This window comes from Salarias fasciatus, assembly GCF_902148845.1.
Source record: "Salarias fasciatus chromosome 7 unlocalized genomic scaffold, fSalaFa1.1 super_scaffold_4, whole genome shotgun sequence".
Lineage (NCBI taxonomy): Eukaryota > Metazoa > Chordata > Actinopteri > Blenniiformes > Blenniidae > Salarias > Salarias fasciatus.
The window spans coordinates 7,025,306-7,044,318 of record NW_021941229.1 but is presented as its reverse complement, the minus strand read 5'-3'; the positions used below and the strand labels follow the sequence as shown (position 1 = coordinate 7,044,318).

General features: G+C 44.9%; 1 protein-coding gene across 7 annotated transcripts in view; it reads left to right on the top strand.

The window, feature by feature from the left end:
* The window catches only part of grin1a (glutamate receptor, ionotropic, N-methyl D-aspartate 1a), a 43,527-nt gene extending 27,551 nt beyond the window's left edge, over positions 1-15,976 (top strand). For 4 of the 7 annotated variants that reach the window (XM_030085412.1, XM_030085414.1, XM_030085413.1 and 1 more), the window contains 10 exons: positions 181-299; positions 682-794; positions 1,450-1,598; positions 2,036-2,193; positions 2,815-2,976; positions 3,300-3,409; positions 3,784-3,929; positions 9,222-9,248; positions 11,021-11,131; positions 15,740-15,976. In XM_030085412.1, coding sequence (XP_029941272.1) covers positions 181-299; positions 682-794; positions 1,450-1,598; positions 2,036-2,193; positions 2,815-2,976; positions 3,300-3,409; positions 3,784-3,929; positions 9,222-9,248; positions 11,021-11,131; positions 15,740-15,808 — 1,164 coding nt within the window. In that variant the 3' untranslated portion in view covers positions 15,809-15,976. The remainder of the gene's footprint in view (positions 1-180; positions 300-681; positions 795-1,449; positions 1,599-2,035; positions 2,194-2,814; positions 2,977-3,299; positions 3,410-3,783; positions 3,930-9,221; positions 9,249-11,020; positions 11,132-15,739) is intronic. The other 3 variants (XM_030085416.1, XM_030085417.1, XM_030085419.1) reach the window with 1 other exon arrangement.
* The last annotated feature ends 3,037 nt before the right edge of the window (positions 15,977-19,013 follow it).

The following is a 19,013-nucleotide window of genomic DNA, read 5'->3' as shown; positions in this document are numbered from 1 at the left end:
TGACAAATCATCTTTCATATTTGCATTTTTCTTTTTTTCCCCCATTCAGATGTTTTTTTTTTTATTTTTTGCAGCAATATCAAAGTCTTAGATTATCTTTTATCCAACATACGTATGTGCTCATGAGGTCGTCAGAGTTGCTGATTAATCGATGGTGAACTGCACTGTGTGTGTTTCCAGGAAATCCCTCGCAGTACTCTGGATTCATTTATGCAGCCGTTCCAAAGCACGCTGTGGCTGCTGGTGGGTCTATCGGTGCATGTGGTGGCGGTGATGCTTTACCTACTAGACCGGTTCAGGTACAAGGAGGACCTGAGTGTGTGTGTGTGTGTGTGTGTGTGTTGTGTGTGCCCATACATAAGTGTGATACGTGTTGCTCACGACTGAATCCGAGTGAACGTGTGTGTAAATTCACTCCCAAGCACTACAGATCTTCCCTTGTTGCGGACGACGGGGCGGACAGAAGTGAAGATCGGCTCCAGTCATCCCACCGCTCTGTCCTTGTGCCGCTCGCCGTCTTTTAGCCTCTTTCCTTTCCGAGGACTTTGTCGTCGTTCTGCTTCGCTCGCTCATGTTCAGTTCCCCTCTCTGCTTGGGGCCACCGGGGTTTCCCCTCCTCCGTCTGTTCCCCGCAACTTCTCATTTCTGTCTTCTGCAACCCTCCCGATCTCTTCCCTGCAGCCCGTTTGGAAGATTTAAAGTAAACAGTGAAGAAGAAGAGGAAGACGCCCTCACCCTATCGTCCGCCATGTGGTTCTCCTGGGGAGTCTTGCTGAACTCTGGTATTGGAGAAGGTGAGAGAAAATCTTCCCCTCTGTGAATTATGGGTGTTCTCTCCAGCAGAGAACTCTGCGATGCAGAACTCTGTAACAAGACTCAAGCGACAGCAGTGGACGGCTCCTCTCTAATCGTTCCCCTTGAAGATGACAAATAATTGCTTTCCAGTCACACGTCGTGCAGACAGGCTTTGGTGGGATTTGTCTTTGAATGGTCTATTGTTTGATATTTTATAGGTTCGCAGTTTGAAAAAATCTTTTCTGTTCCAGGTTGTAAGCTGTAGATTAGATTTTTTTTTTCTCCCCCATTTCTTTGATTTCTACTATTGTTCTTGACACAATGCCACTATCACAGACTACTTCCTGGTGTCATTATGAAAGAAAAGAAAAATGTTCTCTTCTTCATTATATGGGGAAACGTGGCCGTCCTAGTTGTTTTAAAAGTGTTCACACCTTTATGGATCCAGAACGTTAAGCATCAAGTTTTGCATTTCTTATCATTGATCATGTCAGGTACAGCAGAACGGCAGTTAATGGTTTAGCAATAGGTAAAATATTAATATTGTCTTCAGCTTTTTAGCTCTACCTTTGAAACATCTTATGAAAAAAGCAACTGCACCAACAAAGTCACTGATATCATACTGGAAACTCAGACTGTGACTTTACCTCGCAGGCGCGCCGCGCAGCTTCTCAGCGAGAATCCTTGGTATGGTGTGGGCTGGCTTTGCTATGATCATTGTCGCCTCTTACACTGCCAACCTGGCTGCCTTCCTGGTGTTGGACCGGCCTGAGGAGCGCATCACTGGCATCAACGACCCAAGGGTGGGTGAAGCTAAGGCCTGTGTTCACCTGGCGCTTTCACCACATCTGCTTTGATCTGCACGAGGAGATGTGACTCGTCAATGTAGCAGCCAAGAGGCTGGAGAAGCTGTTGTCACAACAGAGACAGGAAGCAATTCAACGAGATACAAACTGTTTCGCATTTCTTGCAAGTAACTATTGCATAGCAAAAAATCATGATAGATAAACTGTTGATTAATGGGTGCAACTAATATACTCAACTTTAATTCTTATCCCACAATTAGAAATGTAGTAAAAAAAAGACTAGACAATCTTTCTAAAAGTATAAGAAGCCAAGAAGCATTTCTACAACAAAGAAATATTCTCAAACGCAAATTTGCAATCAGTACTCACCTGACCTTGGATCGCTTATGTTATTCCTAAACTCTTTGTGTCTCGCTCCTTGTCTCTTTGCGAAGCTGAGAAACCCATCGGACAAGTTCATCTACGCCACGGTGAAGCAGAGCTCCGTGGACATCTACTTCCGGCGGCAGGTGGAGCTCAGCACCATGTACCGCCACATGGAGAAGCACAACTATGAGAGTGCCGCCGAGGCCATCCAGGCCGTGCGCGACAAGTGAGTCTCGGCCAAGCCGGGCCGACCAGAGCGAGAGTTGGCCGGCAGCTCAACTCCTCGGGCCGCATAGAGCCAGGGCCAGCTCGGTGAACCTGGGAAGGGTAGGGGGGGGTCAGACAAGGGACATGGGCCTCCGGACCAGATGGGAAGTGGCAGGACTTACTGCGACGGTCCCTCTGCTTCAGGCCCATCGCCCGTGGCGAGAGTTACCCCAGGGACAGTGGCAGGTGTGGACGTGTCACAACGAGCGCTGACAACCAGTGTGAGGTTGAGCTAACACTGAGTCCAGGAGCCCCCTCTTTCAGGTTGTACCCAGACGAACATCTTTGAGATTGGTGGGGGATCCATTGGGGGACGCGCCCTCACCCATCTGGCATTGGATTTCATTTGGGCCGTAAGCAGCGGTAGAGATTTGCTGGTAAACGCTGAATGACACACACGATGTTGGCGTGCGAGAGAGAGAGAGCGAAAGAGCGGGGCTGGGAGCCGTAAATGTGTATGTAAACCATTGTACTGTTGCACCGTAACCCCCTCCTTCCCCTCCTCCTCCGCCCCCCCTCCCTCCTCCCTCCTGCCCTCACCCCCCCTCCCCCGCCTCCCCTCCCCCCCCTCCCCCCACAGCAAGCTGCATGCTTTCATCTGGGACTCTGCGGTGCTGGAGTTTGAAGCCTCGCAGAAGTGCGACCTGGTGACCACGGGAGAGCTGTTTTTCCGTTCGGGCTTTGGCATAGGCATGCGCAAGGACAGCCCCTGGAAACAGAATGTGTCCCTGGCCATTCTCAGGTCTGTCCCAGCCGAAGCTGCATTACTCGTATGACTTTCTTTTTTTATTTGTTTCTTATCGATATGATTTCACGGTCACGTTCTGACCGCTTACAGCCATCCGGTACATTGCCTTATGTTACATCTCTCTGTGTATCTCCCCTCTCCTGCCTTGTTTTGTCTGTCTCTTGTCTAGTTGATGTCTGTTTGTCAAGTGCACCTGTCCAGCTGTGTTTGTTTCATCTGTGTTGCTATCTGGGAGTAAGCGGCTCGAGTGCTTGGTCTGTTTTTTCGGTGTGTATTAACTCTGTCGCCTCTCTCCCCACTACCCCCACCCCCTGCAGTTCTCATGAGAACGGCTTCATGGAAGACCTAGATAAAACCTGGGTGAGATACCAGGAGTGTGACTCAAGGAGCAATGCCCCAGCCACACTCACCTTTGAGAATATGGCAGGTATGGTCCTTATGGCGTAGAGAAAGCGTTAAAAGTGATTGGACAAAAACTGCAGTGGTAAGGTACTGTAGCCCTTTTTTGTCCAATACCTTTACAAAAGTCGTTGTTTCCGTGTTAGCGTGGGTGCTCTGTGGACGTGTGCCGTACAGTATATTGTGCTGTGACTTTGTGCGGTTGTGTTAATATGACGTGGTCCACAGCCGCTGTCGTCAGTCGGAGCCAGTTGCGAAATAGGAGGGTGGCGACTGCCGAGCATGGCGCCGAAAGTTCATGTTCGGCGGGAGCGGCGATTTCGCTGATCTGAGGGCTCACTCGTCTCTGTCTCTCTGCTTTCTCTGTCTTTGTCTTCCCTCCGACCCTGCCGCGCTCACCAGGGGTCTTCATGCTGGTGGCTGGAGGCATAGCAGCAGGTATCTTCCTCATCTTCATTGAAATCGCCTACAAGCGCCATAAAGACGCCCGCAGGAAGCAGATGCAGCTGGCCTTTGCGGCCGTCAACGTCTGGAGGAAGAACTTACAGGTAGGAACGATTCCCCGGTGCCTGCTCGCTTACACCCCGGGGGTGTACAGCCAATGCTGGAATGCAAGAGAGCCAGTAAAGGCTTTTTTCTTTACTTTTTCTTTTAAATTTTCAGTAGTGGTCAAACCGCTAGATCACCATCCGGGAAAAAGGTGATCTCCGATGCCTACATGTAAATGTGAGGCATGCCGAGCGGCCACCCCGAAAGGTCCTAACAGTTCCCAGAGGCCCACTGCGTCTCTTGTGTGTGCCTGCAGGAGACTAAGGAGGCCTCTGGAAGTCAAGCAGTGGCTGGGACGCCCTCATTAGTATGTAGCCTAGCCATTTCAACCCCCCCATGTCACCGCTCGCTGTTAGAGTACCCATAAGATAATTAGTCTGGTGACCTTCTAACATGATGGAGATCCCAATTATAACTTCTCGGCATGAGCCGATAGTTCTAAGCTGCTGCCGCCGCCGCCGCTGCCGCAACACTACATTCTTCATATGATACGAATACGGGAGACTACAAACAAATGCCTTGCCTGAGACAATAAACGGATATTCATAAATGTAATTGCTGTACAGTTGAAGCACTTTGATCAAGCCACTATTGATTCACTTCACTCTGGCAGCCATCAGAGCCAGGAGGTAAAAATACAAATAGAGCAGAAAGAGCAAAATCGATGTCCTGGTCCGATCCCGCCGCAGTGACTCTGCCAGTGCTGTCAACTGTAAGGTGCTTGCTCTGGTGTGTCTCCTCCTTGTGTACCATGGAGTCGCCCAATGAGAGCGCATGCCAGAGGCTTCACGCAACGCCGCCTGCCTAAACAGGCACCAATTTAAGGGGTCAGTTCACTCAAATTTCAAAACATGCACTCGTACCAGTCTGGTGGAGAAGTATGCAACCGTAGCAGTGGAACCATGTGAACAGCAGAGTTATCACAGAAATGCCTGAGAATTAGTTTGTTGGTCCAGTTACTAAACTCAGTTAAGGAAATGGAGGAGTCATAAAATCAAACTACATTCATCGGATCTTTTCCACCTCAGAATGTATTTATTTTCTCAGTATTTACAGAATGGTTGTAATTAATATTAGGGTTAAAGGCCATTATTTTACCTTCATCTTTGCATTTTAATTTTTGGAAAATCTTCCTCATGGAGCTAAAAAGGCAGACTTGGGCCTTGTGTGAGTCCAGTGTATGACTGTTGAGCACAGAACTGTCTGTTAGTCACTCATTCTACTAGTATTGATCCTGCTGTATGGCTGTTCTGGAGTACAGAACAACTGAGTCACCAGGAGATCTTATCCGTTGCAGTGAAGATACACGACACTGATAAACCTGAGGTGTGATGTTGTGGTAAATTGTCATTTTCTGGAAAGTGTAAAAGTCTGGAATAAGTTTTTCGTTTTAAGCACTGTGGCTTAGCCATTTGCAAAGTGATTTTTCCATTATTGCTTTCCAGGACTCAAATGATTGTAGAACTGTGAACGGTCCCTTGCAGCAGCCTGGACACTATGTCCACCAGAGATGTTTAACCAGCTGTTTTAAATCAGTCGTTCCAAATGTAATTTTAGTCTTTAATACACAAACAGGCCCTGTTTCCTTCTTGTACTGAATTGAACATTGGCCTTCTGAAATGAAGCAGAATGACACATTTCCGCGAGGTATGAATCAGATATATTTTATATTTGAGTGAACTGACTGGCTACAACCTATCGATAAGTTTCCTCACTCGGTCATTGCAGAACATGATTTGTTCCTGTACTCCGATACGATCAATCCTGCGACAAAGCGTGGGAGCAGCGCCTCCTCCATGTCCACACACTGCCTCACACTCTGATTCGATACCACGGAAGCATTGAGCTCCCACATTCGGGGATCAAGTCGCAGTGTGTGACTCGGCCCTGGCGGCCTGCGTATGTGTAAAACGTTGAACCGGGTGTGTTTCGCCCTGCTGTGACTGGGACAGCAGGGCCGGAGGAAGGTACAGTATACAAATCACAAGTGCCTGTCAGCAAACCGATGTCCTCCTCAGAATGTCTTCCATCGAACTGACTACTGTACGTAACTGTCGTCCTCACATGAATGTGTGTCTCGTAGGCACATACAGCAGGTGAATGCATGCCGTGGGAAGGGGAGTGGGGGGGGGTGGTGTCACTGAGAAAGGAGGGGGGACACAGCAAACTGCCTCAGTGTAATGTTCATTACTCCGCAGAGACGATCACGTTGATTCCTCTGCACCGCTGCACAAAGACGGCTCATGCATGCTCATCCTGCTCACTGGCCGCCGCTGTCGGCCCCTCCAGCTAAAACAACGAACACATAAACTTCACTCGTCCCAACTGTAACCGCTATAATGGCGTCTCATGCTAAGAGCACTGAAGGGGCCCGGGAAGTCTCGCTAATCCAATCTGTGCAGCGTGAATATTGCTCAGGATCTTATTCATACTGTTTGGGTGCACTGATTTGATTACGCTCAGTGATCTAATTTTCACAAATTCAAAACGACAGCTTAGTTATGTAGGACGCAAAGTCGTTGTGATGGAAAGGAAAATCTCAAGACAGTTTTATGTGGCCTCCTCCTTCCTCAGTACAGCAAACACTGAAACCTGGAGTCCCATCGCTGGCACCATTCTGACTGCCTTTCTGTGTGTTGTATGTAATTATGTGCTTATACTGCCTCAGGTCGGTGTGTTTCGCAAAAAAAAAGTGTGGTGCAGAACTGTGCACCCACACATTTTCTGACAGAAATGTAGCTTCAGACGACGTGCACGTCTGACTAAATCTGACTCTTTGTAGGATGCAACAACTACATGTGTCTACATAATCAAACTCTCTCAAACTGTGAGTTAATTGGGTGCTAAGCCAGCAGCCACGGCTCTCTCATTGTTTTACAAAGAGATTAAAGTGCATGTTTTGTTCAAACTGCATGTCTAAAATAGTCCGGCTGTAAGAAGCGGTAGCCACAGAGATGTAGAGGTGTAATCCTGCATAATCCCACTTCACAAATGACTTCATTTGGACGACACAATCTATCCAAACAGATTTCTTTACCATCAAAATCTATACATTTTATTTGTAGCATGTTGCCACGATAACAACCTGCATTAACCTATTCCGCAACAAATGACACACAGTGTTAGCTAGTAGCTCGTGGAAATGGTGGAGCTAATACAAATTCATGATCAAAACACATTTAGCCCTGAACCATTATTTTATGAGAGCTAATTTTGATTCAGTAACAACAGTAACATAATGAGAAAAACAGCAGGTAATCTGGCACTGCACCAGAAATGACTGTGCAGCATTGGAGTTGAAGGATGCAGTCTAGGTTTTAGACTCTGAGAGGAAGGCTAATCCTGCCGCGATGATGATGATTTAGTTCAATAATATGTTAATATCATGACCATCAGCAACAGTAATAATGCTAACGGAAAAGTCTTGAAATGAACAGATCTAGGTAGATGCCAGCTTCTAAAAAAACACACACACAGTCATTTTGCACCACTGATTTTACCTTCACATGGTGTCCACTCAGTATGAATGCTAATACTGCATTGTATCTGTTGGGCTTAGCTGTTTGCCTCATCCTTTCAAATAAAACGCTCATAATGAATTCATTTTTTCGTTTACAGCGTGGTTTTCTCAGTGCTCAAGTGCTCCAAAAATCCAACTGGAATTGTTTTAGTTTTAAAACAGATCTTTCTGTAACGCTCCTTACATGATCTGAAGAAAAAGGACTCATGCTAACCACGCTAAATCCAGTTTAAATATATGGAAATGACAGATTGGTTTGAATTTCATGGCTAAATTTGCATTAAAACGATTTACCTCACTATTACTGATGTTTTTAACATATATGTTGCTATCAGTTAAGGCTAGCCGCTACATCCCTGAGAGGCTACGCATCTGGCTTTCTGCTTCAAACAGATGTTACTCAGAAGTGCACTTGTCTGAACAAGAATGAAACTTGATGTCAGTTCGGGATGAAAAACCAAAGTCTGGAAAACCCCGCAGCGTGAAGAAGATGATGATGATGATGATGATGTTGATAGTGATGATAATGATGGTGTACACTGATGATGGACTTCGGCAGCTCGCTTCCGTTTCCACTCGTGAAACGGAGCGGCTGTTCCACTCCGCTTCACGCAACGGTCCAGCATGCAACCTGCATGGCCGGGACTGTGCACACGCAGCGCCTCCATCAGGGCTCAGGGCGGCAAGGCTGCAACTCCTGCAGACGTGTAAGAAAAGAAAAAGATTTTTTTTTTTTTTTGACATCACGTGGAGCATTGATTTTTTTTTCCCTCCCTGAACTAAGATCAATACACAGACTTGACGTTCACCGCTTTACTAACATGAGATGTCATCTTCCAACAGGAAAGAAAAAAAAAAAGATCCTTTTTGTCCAATTGAGTCATGTAGTGCACCGATCACTCCTCCGCCAGCTCTCATCTATCCCAAACACCTGATAACGCGCCATCAGGGAGGGCAGGATGAGAGGAAACCGCTGGTTTGCGGGGTGATGGGTGCTACGAAATGTTTCCTGAAAGAGCCTAGTCATGTGACCTGATGAAAAAAGACGCACTGCGAGGCCAGTGCTGGCCAGGATTGATCTGTCATGCTATTTGTTTTGTGTTTTACTTATTCTATGTTTTATCCCCTCCCCCACTCTTTATTCCCCCCCCCCTCCATCCATTAAAAGAGACGTTTTGGCATGTTGAAATTCACACCACACTGCCCCGCCCACCCCAAGGGCCTCCCCCACTGCTACTACTCACTTTATACTTTACTAACATTCATCTTATAGCTCTTTTTTTTTCTTAGAGGTAGCATCCTTCTGCTTAGACTATCATGAATTTAGTTCTTTTATATTGTTTTGCACTTTTATTCCAGTAAGAATATGATTTCGCTGCTCCAATAGGAAGCCATTCCTTCTCTTTTGTTTCCTCATACTCCATCCCATTCCCTGGTGTGTGGGGTGAATTTCCATTATACCGCTTTCAGGTATAATGACTCTAAATGGGCTTCAATTACTGACTTTTGTCGCTGTTGTTTTCCCTCTTCGATATGCATTTTTAGTGGCATCCAATACTGTAGCTTCTCAACTTTTTTATACCTGCCTGGCTTTGGATGTTGATGTTTGCTTTGCTAGTTTTTTTTGCTTTATTTTTTAATATCCGCCCTTTTTTTTCTTCTTCTTCTTCTTTTTGGTTCCCTTTTGGCTTTTGCTTAAGGATCTTCTTTAAAGTATTAACGATCAGGTGGATGGAAATTTATTTTATTTTTCTTTTCTCCCCCTATGCAGCCCTCTTCCTCTCTAGAGACTCAGGATGTAAGAATACCTTAATATGAGTTTTTTTGATTTTCCTGCACACAGACACACAGTGATTGTGCTGAGAGTAGCTGTGGGGCACTCTGACAGTATGAGGGCGGGAGGGCACCCAATTGGCTGGCCAACCTGCTAAAAGTTCCTTTTTTTTCTTTACTTTTCAAGTGTTTTTTTTTGTTTTTGTTTTTTGACTGGTTTACATTTGAAAAGCCCTGGCCAACCATAGAGTAGAGTTAAGTCTTTAGCATCTGTAGTTAAGTCAAATTGAATCGGAGATTCTTTGCACGTCAAGATGAAGAAGCTGCAAATTGAAGAGTGTGGTCAGGTGTAAGGGAGCGTACAGGTCAAACACTTCTGAAGCGCTCCTGAAAGGCGGGCATGCTGTGTGAAATGTGAATAAAAGCAGAATGCAAACATTGATAGACTTTACCTGATAAAAGCTCAGAAAACAACATGTTTCAAGAAAGAAACACTCAAACTCTTAATTTAGGTCATTTTTGTTGGAATACCGGCAGGATTGTGCTTCATTGACGCAATAGTTGCAGAAAATATTGTTTAGAGCCTTTAAAGTTGTGCAAATCACTCTGAAATGCTATTTTTCATCATTTTAATATTCACAGAGTTTGAACTTTTATTTGTGGAGGGACAGTGGATTTCAGGAGCTCTTCTGAGGCCACACAATGGTGTCCTCTGCATGATCATAGACAGTTTTGTGCTTAATTGCTCGAAAATAGGCACGTGAAAACATCTCCAAGCTTAATGTTTATTTGCTCACGGTAGTGATGAAACAATCTTCTTTTTCGCACATTGCCAATGCAAATCTCTTTTAAGATCCAATCACATTTCTTTTGTCAATCAATCTTGTTAGTTGTATTTAGGGATGCACCTCAGCATCCTCCTTTAGCATGTAGCATCGCTGGTGTGTGAGCCCCGAAACTCTGTAGCATGTAGAGCTTTTCAGAATAAAATCCTCCTGAATCCACTGAGCAGTTAAACTAATGAGCTAAATCTGGCGTAATTTGACAGAATTTACAGTCAGTCTTGTTTTCGTCATTTTCATCAATATGAAAGAATCTCCAAATCCTGGAAAACACTCATCTTCTTTATGAGTATGAGCACTCTATGTAGTATCAGACCTGATACCTGATACCAGGTACCCACTATGTTATTCCAGTAACTGTATTTATTGCTTCACTACATTTACAGTCAATGGTTGCTGCAAAACGTTCACTGTTTCGGACATTCAAGACATTCAAACTGTTCAGTTCCGAGATCATTGCATTCTGCTTTTGTTTCCACGTTTTGCCAGATCACCCAACGTTTCTGAAGTCGAGGTCGTAGATGGTTACGAAGTAGAGATCACACCCACTGACATCTTTGCTAGCCATCACTCATTCCTGTGCATTTCTAGGGGCCGAATGAATGCGTCCTCACATTGCTAGAAGACTACAGTGCCATCTCGTGCAGTCCAGGTGTGACAATGTTGTGACAAATGTAGCCGAATGCCTTCAGACTACTTCCACACCTCACATCTTACAGGCTTTATCCCTTTCTTTCCACATCTTTTTTGTATTTTACATTTCCAAATGGCGTAGTAGTTCTTTTTTTCCCTCCCAATTTTTTAGACAAGTTAAGACATTAGAATTCAAAGGTCCTTCGTTGGGGTGGAGGTGGTTTTGGTTGGTGGGGTAAGAGAGAACGGGTGAGACTGGGCCCACGGTCATCACCCCCCCGCCAGAGAACATGAATAATGTGTCTACATATATTCATTTTAGGATAGGAAAAGTGGTAGAGCAGAGCCCGACCCCAAAAAGAAAGCCTCTTTTAGGTCCATCAGTACCACCCTGGCCTCCAGCATCAAGAGACGTAGGTCCTCCAAAGACACGGTAAGAAGACGAAGAAGCAACATCTTCCCTTTGTCCCTCTTTCTCTCTCCGTCCTCTCTCCCTCTTCCTCCTCTGTCTCTACTTTCAACGCCTCTCCTTTCTCTTTAGCTGTCCTCTTTGCCTTCCATTCCCATATCCTCAAAGACTTCCCATGTGCCACTCACCCATCTCCACATGGCTCCGCCGGCCTCTCTGCCACGTGTCTCGTCCGTTCACCATCAATCAGCCATCACCATTCAGGGTTTAGCTTTTAGGACGAGCCTCGGAGTCAGTGCAGGAGTTCAGGTCAGGCCAGGACAGGAACTGGGCTCCCATTTTTTTGGAAGAGGAGCCTCCCAAAAGGATTTTTTTTTTCTTTTTTGTCCATTTTTTTCTTGGAGGCTGGAGATTTGTTGGGATTAGTCGCCTCAGGAGGAGGCGACCAAAGCAAAGCAGTCTGCCAGTGGTGTTGTGTCTTGGGCTGCTCTTCCTCTCCCCCCGCCGCCTCTGGTTCTTTGGACGTGAATTCTGGCAAACGTGTCCCCCTTTTTTGGTGGTGGTGGTGGTGTACGTTGTGGTGTGTGCGTGTGTGTTGGGTCTTTCTATATCTGTGTCCTGTCCTTTTGCTTGATCCATTGTTTTTTTTGCAACCTGTCCTGCACTTTCCTTGGTTTGGGTTTAAGCCGCTGTTGGTTTTTGCTTATGGTTTGACAAAGCATGCGCTGGTTGTCCTGTCATTACCTTTTTTCTTCCAAAGATGCAAGAAAAAAAAAACTACTTCAAGGTGATGACAAGTTCTCGTGAGAAGACAAAAAAAACTGTTTTCTTATTTATCAACATTGTCTATTTCAGGATTCCACTCATGGATTTCTATTAATCAGTTTTTACTTTTTTTGTTTTGTCATGTTCTGTTTGTCATGAATTCTTGGTTGATTTCCAGTGTCCTTGTGGTCTGAACTGTTTGTGCCTCTTTCAGGGTATATTTTCAGGTGATGACGACAGTCCTCTTATGTTGTGCCTATCGGGCTGCAGACCCCCGCGAAGCCAGTGTTGTCCAGACCTGATCCTGGAGGGCCGCTGGCCTTGGACGCCACCCTGCTCCAAGACACCTGATTGGGATGTGTGACTTGTTAACGCAGTCTAAAGACCTTGATCATACACATTGATTGGATTCAAGTGTGTTCGAGCAGAGAGACGTCCGAAAAAACTGGCAGGACAGCAGCCCTCCAAGACCAGGATTGGACCTCACTGCCTGAAACTCTCACTGCTTCACAACTATCAACCCAAAGCTACTCTTTCCCTTCTAGATGCTCGATTAAATCATCTCTTTGCAGCACATTGAGAGACTATCAGGGATTTCCCTTCCTTTACAGTTTGCTTGAACAACCCCACTCATTGCATTCGAGAGATCGTAATCACACAAGTTTTGGAATTAAAAAAAAACAAAAAAAAAAACGGTGACCACCCAGAATCGACCAAAATAATCGGTCACTGACCAATCCTGGCATGTTGGGACGTCCCGCAATGAAAGCAAACTGTTCAAATGGCTTCTGCACTAACATTTGTGTTTTGAACATGTTTCCCAGGGGAGATGTAGCCTAATGGGTCACAAGAGTCTGTGTTTTGTCTGATTTCTTGTCTTTCTCTCTTTTCCTTGTGTTAACTGTCTTTTCTTTTTGATTTTTTTTTTCTTTCTGGATGTTTCTGCATTGGAGCAAAGCGCCATTACTCTCCCCTGGCCAGTTCTCAATAGAATGGGTTTGAAGAGAAGAAGAACGGGATCGCCGTTGTTAATCTGTCCGTGGGAGGTGTTATGTTGCCGGTTTGGGAGTTCTAGTAGGGGAAGGGCGAGGAAAAAAAAACAAAGTCTCCAAGTGGGAAACACAATCAGGCTGTAGCGTTATCAAAACAAGAAAAGATGCTGAAATCTTAAGACCTGCCATCTTCAGTCTTTGACCTTTATTTTTGAGTTTATATAAATGTTCTTCTTTTATATTAATGGATATCAATGGACTTGAGTGTCAGTGTCCCTCACCCACATGCCACACTGCTCCTCTCTCCCTCTGCAAGCATGCTAATTACTTTTACCTGTCCTAGATGTAGCAACAGTAGAAGAAGTAGAAATCCTCCTTGTAGCTGTGCCTTTTAGAGAATTAACTGTAGCTGCATTGGAGACGTAGCACTCGTAAGCTTTACCTGTGGTTGTGATGTCCTTGAAGTGTCTCTCTTTTGCCGGGCTGCGCGCCGTTAGCCGGCCCTCCAGGTGAAAGATGTGAGGAGGTTCAAATGGGGGCCGTAAGCTTCGTGATGATGCAACTCGTGGGTCGAAGGGATCAAAAACATCCACTCTGATGCGAACCCAAATAAAAAATACATATATATGATTCAACATTAAGCGCTCAGTCTGAATGTTTTCCCTTCTTTCAGCATGCCAGTTGCATCATAACAGCTTCTGAATCTGATACGCTTGATCGTATCGGCTTCAAACGAGAGGCACTTCAGATCTTGCTTACTCGAGAAAAGACCTAAACATTTGACAAATACGATCCAGACACTCTCCCAGTAATGTGCCGACCGATGCAGACAGAAGTCGTACATTGGATGTACAACTATTAACTGTATATAAAGATGGACGAGGCGTATTGCTACGCTACAAACTAGTGAAGGCAAAATATTCAAGAGGAACTCAAAAAAAACGCTGCATCTCCATTTAAATGTTGAGATAGGTGAGGAGATTATGTATACAAGTAAATATAGAATTGTACTCTGAGGTTGTTAAACTTGAAGTAGGCTGAGACGGCAAAGTTGACACCAGTGATATATTATGAAAAACTTGAAACTTTGTTTTTAATGGAAAAGGTTTTTTTTTTTTTTTTTTTTTGGTTTTTTTTTTGTTTAAAGGTGCTGTAGGCAGGATTCGGGATCTCCGCCATCTTGCTTAGGGTTACCTAAGCAAGATGGTGATTTGACCCATCTAAGATGGCGATTTGAAACCCAGCACAGCCAATCCTGTCCTGTTTTCTCTGACATCACGCCCTTATGCAAGTTAAGCCCCTCCCATAAGAACGTGCGACGAATGCCCCTCGACCAATCACGGTTAAAGCCTCATGGGCTCTTCTGATTGGTCAAAGATACCTGGAGCTGTCGAGATTCCTTTTCAGCTCAGAACAGAGACAGATGGAAACGCTGCACCCTCGCGGTAGTGCAGTTATGCTAAACTCCTAAAGCATTATCAATGGATACTCTAACATTTAATCCAAAGAAAACACAGAAAAATTAGCACTGACTAGCAAAATCCTGCCTACAGCACCTTTAAATTATTCCAGACTCCAGAGAAGTGATTGTTAAAGCCAATTGTTCAGTGTTTATATTTTCGGTTGTCGGGTCATGAAGTAATTGCGCCGTTGATTGAACTCATTTATTCTCATCAGTTTGTCAAAGCTAATATCCAAATAAAGTGCAGCAGCATCTTTTTTATTAGTACATTTTGCAGATGTGGCCAAACAGAGAATTTTTTTTTTTAATGTATTTACTGAAATGCAATATATATGAAAACGAAGAGCATGTATCTCTTTCAGGGCGCTCAGTGTTAAAGAATCAGCCACCAGGAGGCTCTTGAGATCATTTGTCTTCACGGTTGAAGAGCTGTCCATCTTTTCATGCAGTTGATGTTTGGCTATAAAGAAACAGGTTTTGCCAACGCAGCGCTGTGAGTCAGGATGATGATTGGCAATCCTTCGTATTATGAAGATCATAATACAGCGAGTTGCTCCACCCAAACTTCACCAAACAGCGCGTTGCACTCAGCTTTACTCACTAGGTTCAAGGTGTGATTATTTCATCGGGGGTTTATTTATTTTATTAAAAGCGGCCTCACAATTGTGGAAAAAAAAAAAAAGAGAAAGAAATCAAACAGTCTCACTGCTGTCAGGCAAACACAGCGAAGAGACTCAGTCGAAAGCAAAATCACTGTTGCCATAGAAACTAAGCACATGCATGGAATTGGGCTCTAGTTCCTGCTCCCACCGCCCCCGTCCCCTCTGTAGAAAGCCTACGATTCAACGCACTCTGCTTTAAAAAGAAGCACAGCCGGGGAGCAAGGACTGGACGTTAAAAAAAAAAACAACAAAAAAAAGTCCAAATTGAGAGCACATTTTGAAATCAGGCCCCAGAAATTCACCCATAATGCATCCGCAGCTGTTTAAAACCTGCCTGCATGCAAAACGGCTGAGATAAACGAGCTGTCCGCCCTCGTCGGCGGGAGCTAATTATCGCCCGGTCGTGCTGTTTAGGAGGCTGTGATGAGCAGACATCCGTGAATGGGGCCTGATTCAAAGTTGCTGCTGGATCCTTACGTCTGCTCCTCGCTAGCCCGTCGCAGGCACCGCCAAACCGCCTCTCTAATGGGAAACAACCAAACCGGAGCGTGCCTGCGAAGGGTTAGAGCACCCCCGTGTTTCTGTAGTGGATTTTTTGAATGAATGTTTAGATAGATTTTTTTAATTGATAATGACTAACATTGCATCCAACAAGGACTTGAAATTTCAGCTTTTGCCCGGAAGTGACACCCTGTCGTGTCTCTCTTTTTCCTCTTGTCCCCCCCGACTTGTTTCTTCTTGGCCTCTGCAGCAGTACCCACCCACCGACATCACGGGCCAACTCAACCTGTCGGACCCGTCTGTCAGCACCGTGGTGTAGAGGAGGGAGAGGGCGACAGCGAGGCCCGCTCCCCGAGGAGAGAGGAAGCCAGACGACGAGAGGAGAGGAGAGGAGAGGAGAGGAAGGGAGTTCCCTTCATTCTGCCAAATCCGATGCTTTTCAAGTTCATCACCTGCCTGTGGAGCTTTTTGAGAAAGAAAAAAAAAACAAGAAAAAAAAAAGAAAAAGAAAAGAGAGAGAAAGCAACACTGAACTTGCACCTCTTTTTCCAAAGCCAGGACTCCCTGGTCTTCGGTGTTCGTAGGGTCCCTGAGCATGCGCAGAAGAGCCCGTCCGACTCACATATACAACTTTTTTCCTTCTGTATATTATTAACCAACTTATTTAGCCTTGTTTTGTCCTTCGATTTCACGTACATTTACTCAGTGTTTGATGTTTTTTCCCCCGCCAAATTCTCCCGAGGGGCTGTATAACCGTTCTCAGCTATAGTTTGGTTTCATTTCCGGTATTCCACATATCACATCGGATTTTAGGGCCTAGCTGCCACGCTAAGGCAAAGTATTTCTTGACATTTTACTGCAATACAAGATGTACTGTAAGCTTCAATAGAGACAGACTATTTTTTCAATAGGAACTACCTGTGTTTTTATCTACACTTTAAAAGTTTTTAGACAAAAGTTTCTGTCATCAGGAAGCACTATTAATGGCACTAAAGATGAACTAAACCTGTATGAAGAGGACGAAAGCATGCGTGTGCTTGTATATGAATAAGAGCTTTATGTATCTGAATGATGATAATGACTACTCGAGATACTGTAGATGTTTAAATTGTATGGTCCCAACCCCCCCTTTAATTTTGCACTAGCCTGACGAACGCACGCCTTTCTATTTTTCAAGTACGAGCTACCGAGCTTTACTACTGTTTATAGCAAGAGGAAAGCAGGTGATAGAAGCACTTGTGGAGCTGTTATCAGTCTGATAAATCAGCGAAGTGGAATCTTTTCGGCCGCCTTGCTGTTTTTGGGATGCCCCACCCACCCCTCCGACCCCACCCCACACAAAAAAAACCCCCCTCTCTCTTCCTCTCTCCTGCCGCAGCGGTCTTTCTCATTTCCAGTCTCCGTCGGGGTTGCATCAAAGGGCCAGGTTTTTCACCCAACCAGCACTCGGCCCCTCGTGCAAAACCTCCTCGTCTGGGGAACTTTTGCACGAGGGGGCCGGAGTGAAATTGGAAAGCTCCCGTCCGGCCGGCGAGCTCACGTGCAGGTCATGGTTAGATGCAAAAACAGGCCGTTTCCCATTTTCTGGAGATGAGAAACCCCGGCTGTCGAGAAGACCTTTACTTCTTCTGATGTTCGGCACTGCGTAGCACTTTATGCTGAGGGGCGTCCCAAACTGTCCAACCGAGACCTAGAAGTGATAGAAACTACAGCATACTCTCCACTGTGAGGTGTTTTTAGTGTTGAAAACCACTTTATTAGACGTCTGAGTATTTCTGAGGACCGTACGACACACACAAATCTGGTGAAACCGAGAATACGTTCTCATCCGGGACCGTGCATGCTTCTGTGTTATATCCAGTGCGTGGAGTTTGTCTCTGGATGCGTGTCGTCGCCGTGTGCAGCTCGATAATCCGTGGAGCACTTCCTCTGAATGACGTGTAAATAGAGTCTGGATCCGTACAGCCTGTGTTATGACTGCAGCCGAGAATGTCCTATACGATCCACGCAACACACGCACGACAGACCACGCACGCACACACACACACACACACACACACACACACACACACACACACACACAAGCCCTGAAAAGAGGATTCACTTGTTTTTTCTTACCTTTTCCAGTACAAATCTTGCATTGATTCATTCTGTTTATAAAACTGTAAATAAAATATACTTATGTTGCCAAGTCTGAAGATTTGTGTGCTTGGATTGTTTTGCAGCTGCAGCTACAGACATTAAGATTTGATTATGGTTGTTGTTTTTTTTTTTTTTTTTTTAATAATGAGTGAGCTGCACGGTCTGAATGAGGTGTACAAATACTGGAAATAATGTGAAAAAAAATCTGAACGACAGAAAATAATTTGCATCAGCATCAATGTTAGTAAAGGCAGAATAATTGCATTTCAATTGCATCATGCCTCCACCAACAAGTAAAGTTTACTTTTAGTGTATGAAAATGTATTTTCTGTAGGTTTTGCTGAGATGTCATTCACGAAAATGAAATAAGATCAACAAAATATAATTACTTCATGTCCGTGTGAAAGAACCCTTGGAAATAAGGAACTCATCCATCTTTTCTACCACTTTATATAAACTAATATTGTATATTAGTTAATATATTTTTTACATGAGCAAGTAAAAAAAACGATAGCAATGGCTTTCTGCAGAGCATCATAACTCTCAGTCCATTTTCTCCAGGGACTTTGCAATAGGAAAAGGCAGTTTACACCCTGGACAGGCCACCGGTCCATCACACACACACACACACACACACACACACACACACATAGAAACATGCAATCACTTATGGGCATTATTTTATTGTCACTAGTGAAGGATGATGAGTTAAAAACTGCATTTTCAAGGTGTGCTAGTACGAAAAGGTTAAGGTTGACATTCTCCTCGTCTTATCCTGGATTAAACACAGCACCGGTGCAGACACTGTCACAGCCAGGGTCGTTTCTAATTAAATTATGAGTGCCACCGTTCATTAAGTCGCTGCTGTCGCTGCTAATTAGCAGCATACTTCATGGGAGCGGGATATTGTCAGGTGAGACATTTGTTCAGGTCCACTGACCCGTCTGTCCTCGTCACAGGAGACAGTCTGTCAGGGAGATTAATGTCATTCCGACGGACGACAAATACGTTTGATCCCAGCCCACTGCTGGGAGGTGATTTATGGCTTCTTGGATGAACTTTCACACTTTTTACTTCCCAAACATATTGCAAGTGTGCAAGGTCTCCCTTGACACGTATCTCTGGATTTATCAGTGTTACACGTGATGGACTGACAGGCGGGTCTACCTTTCCAAAACAATGACCTTCCAGATACACAACATGGATGTTTTGTTTTCCTCGAGGTAAGAACAGGCTGCCAGGGAACTCCTGTAGGTGAATTCATAGTGTTCTTTCAGTCTTTTCACTATACACATCTGCTGCTGCGACATGTCCAGGAACTAATCCCCACCCCTGCATCCGCCTGCAGCTTCTCCCCCAGCTGAGCTGGATTTCATGCCTTC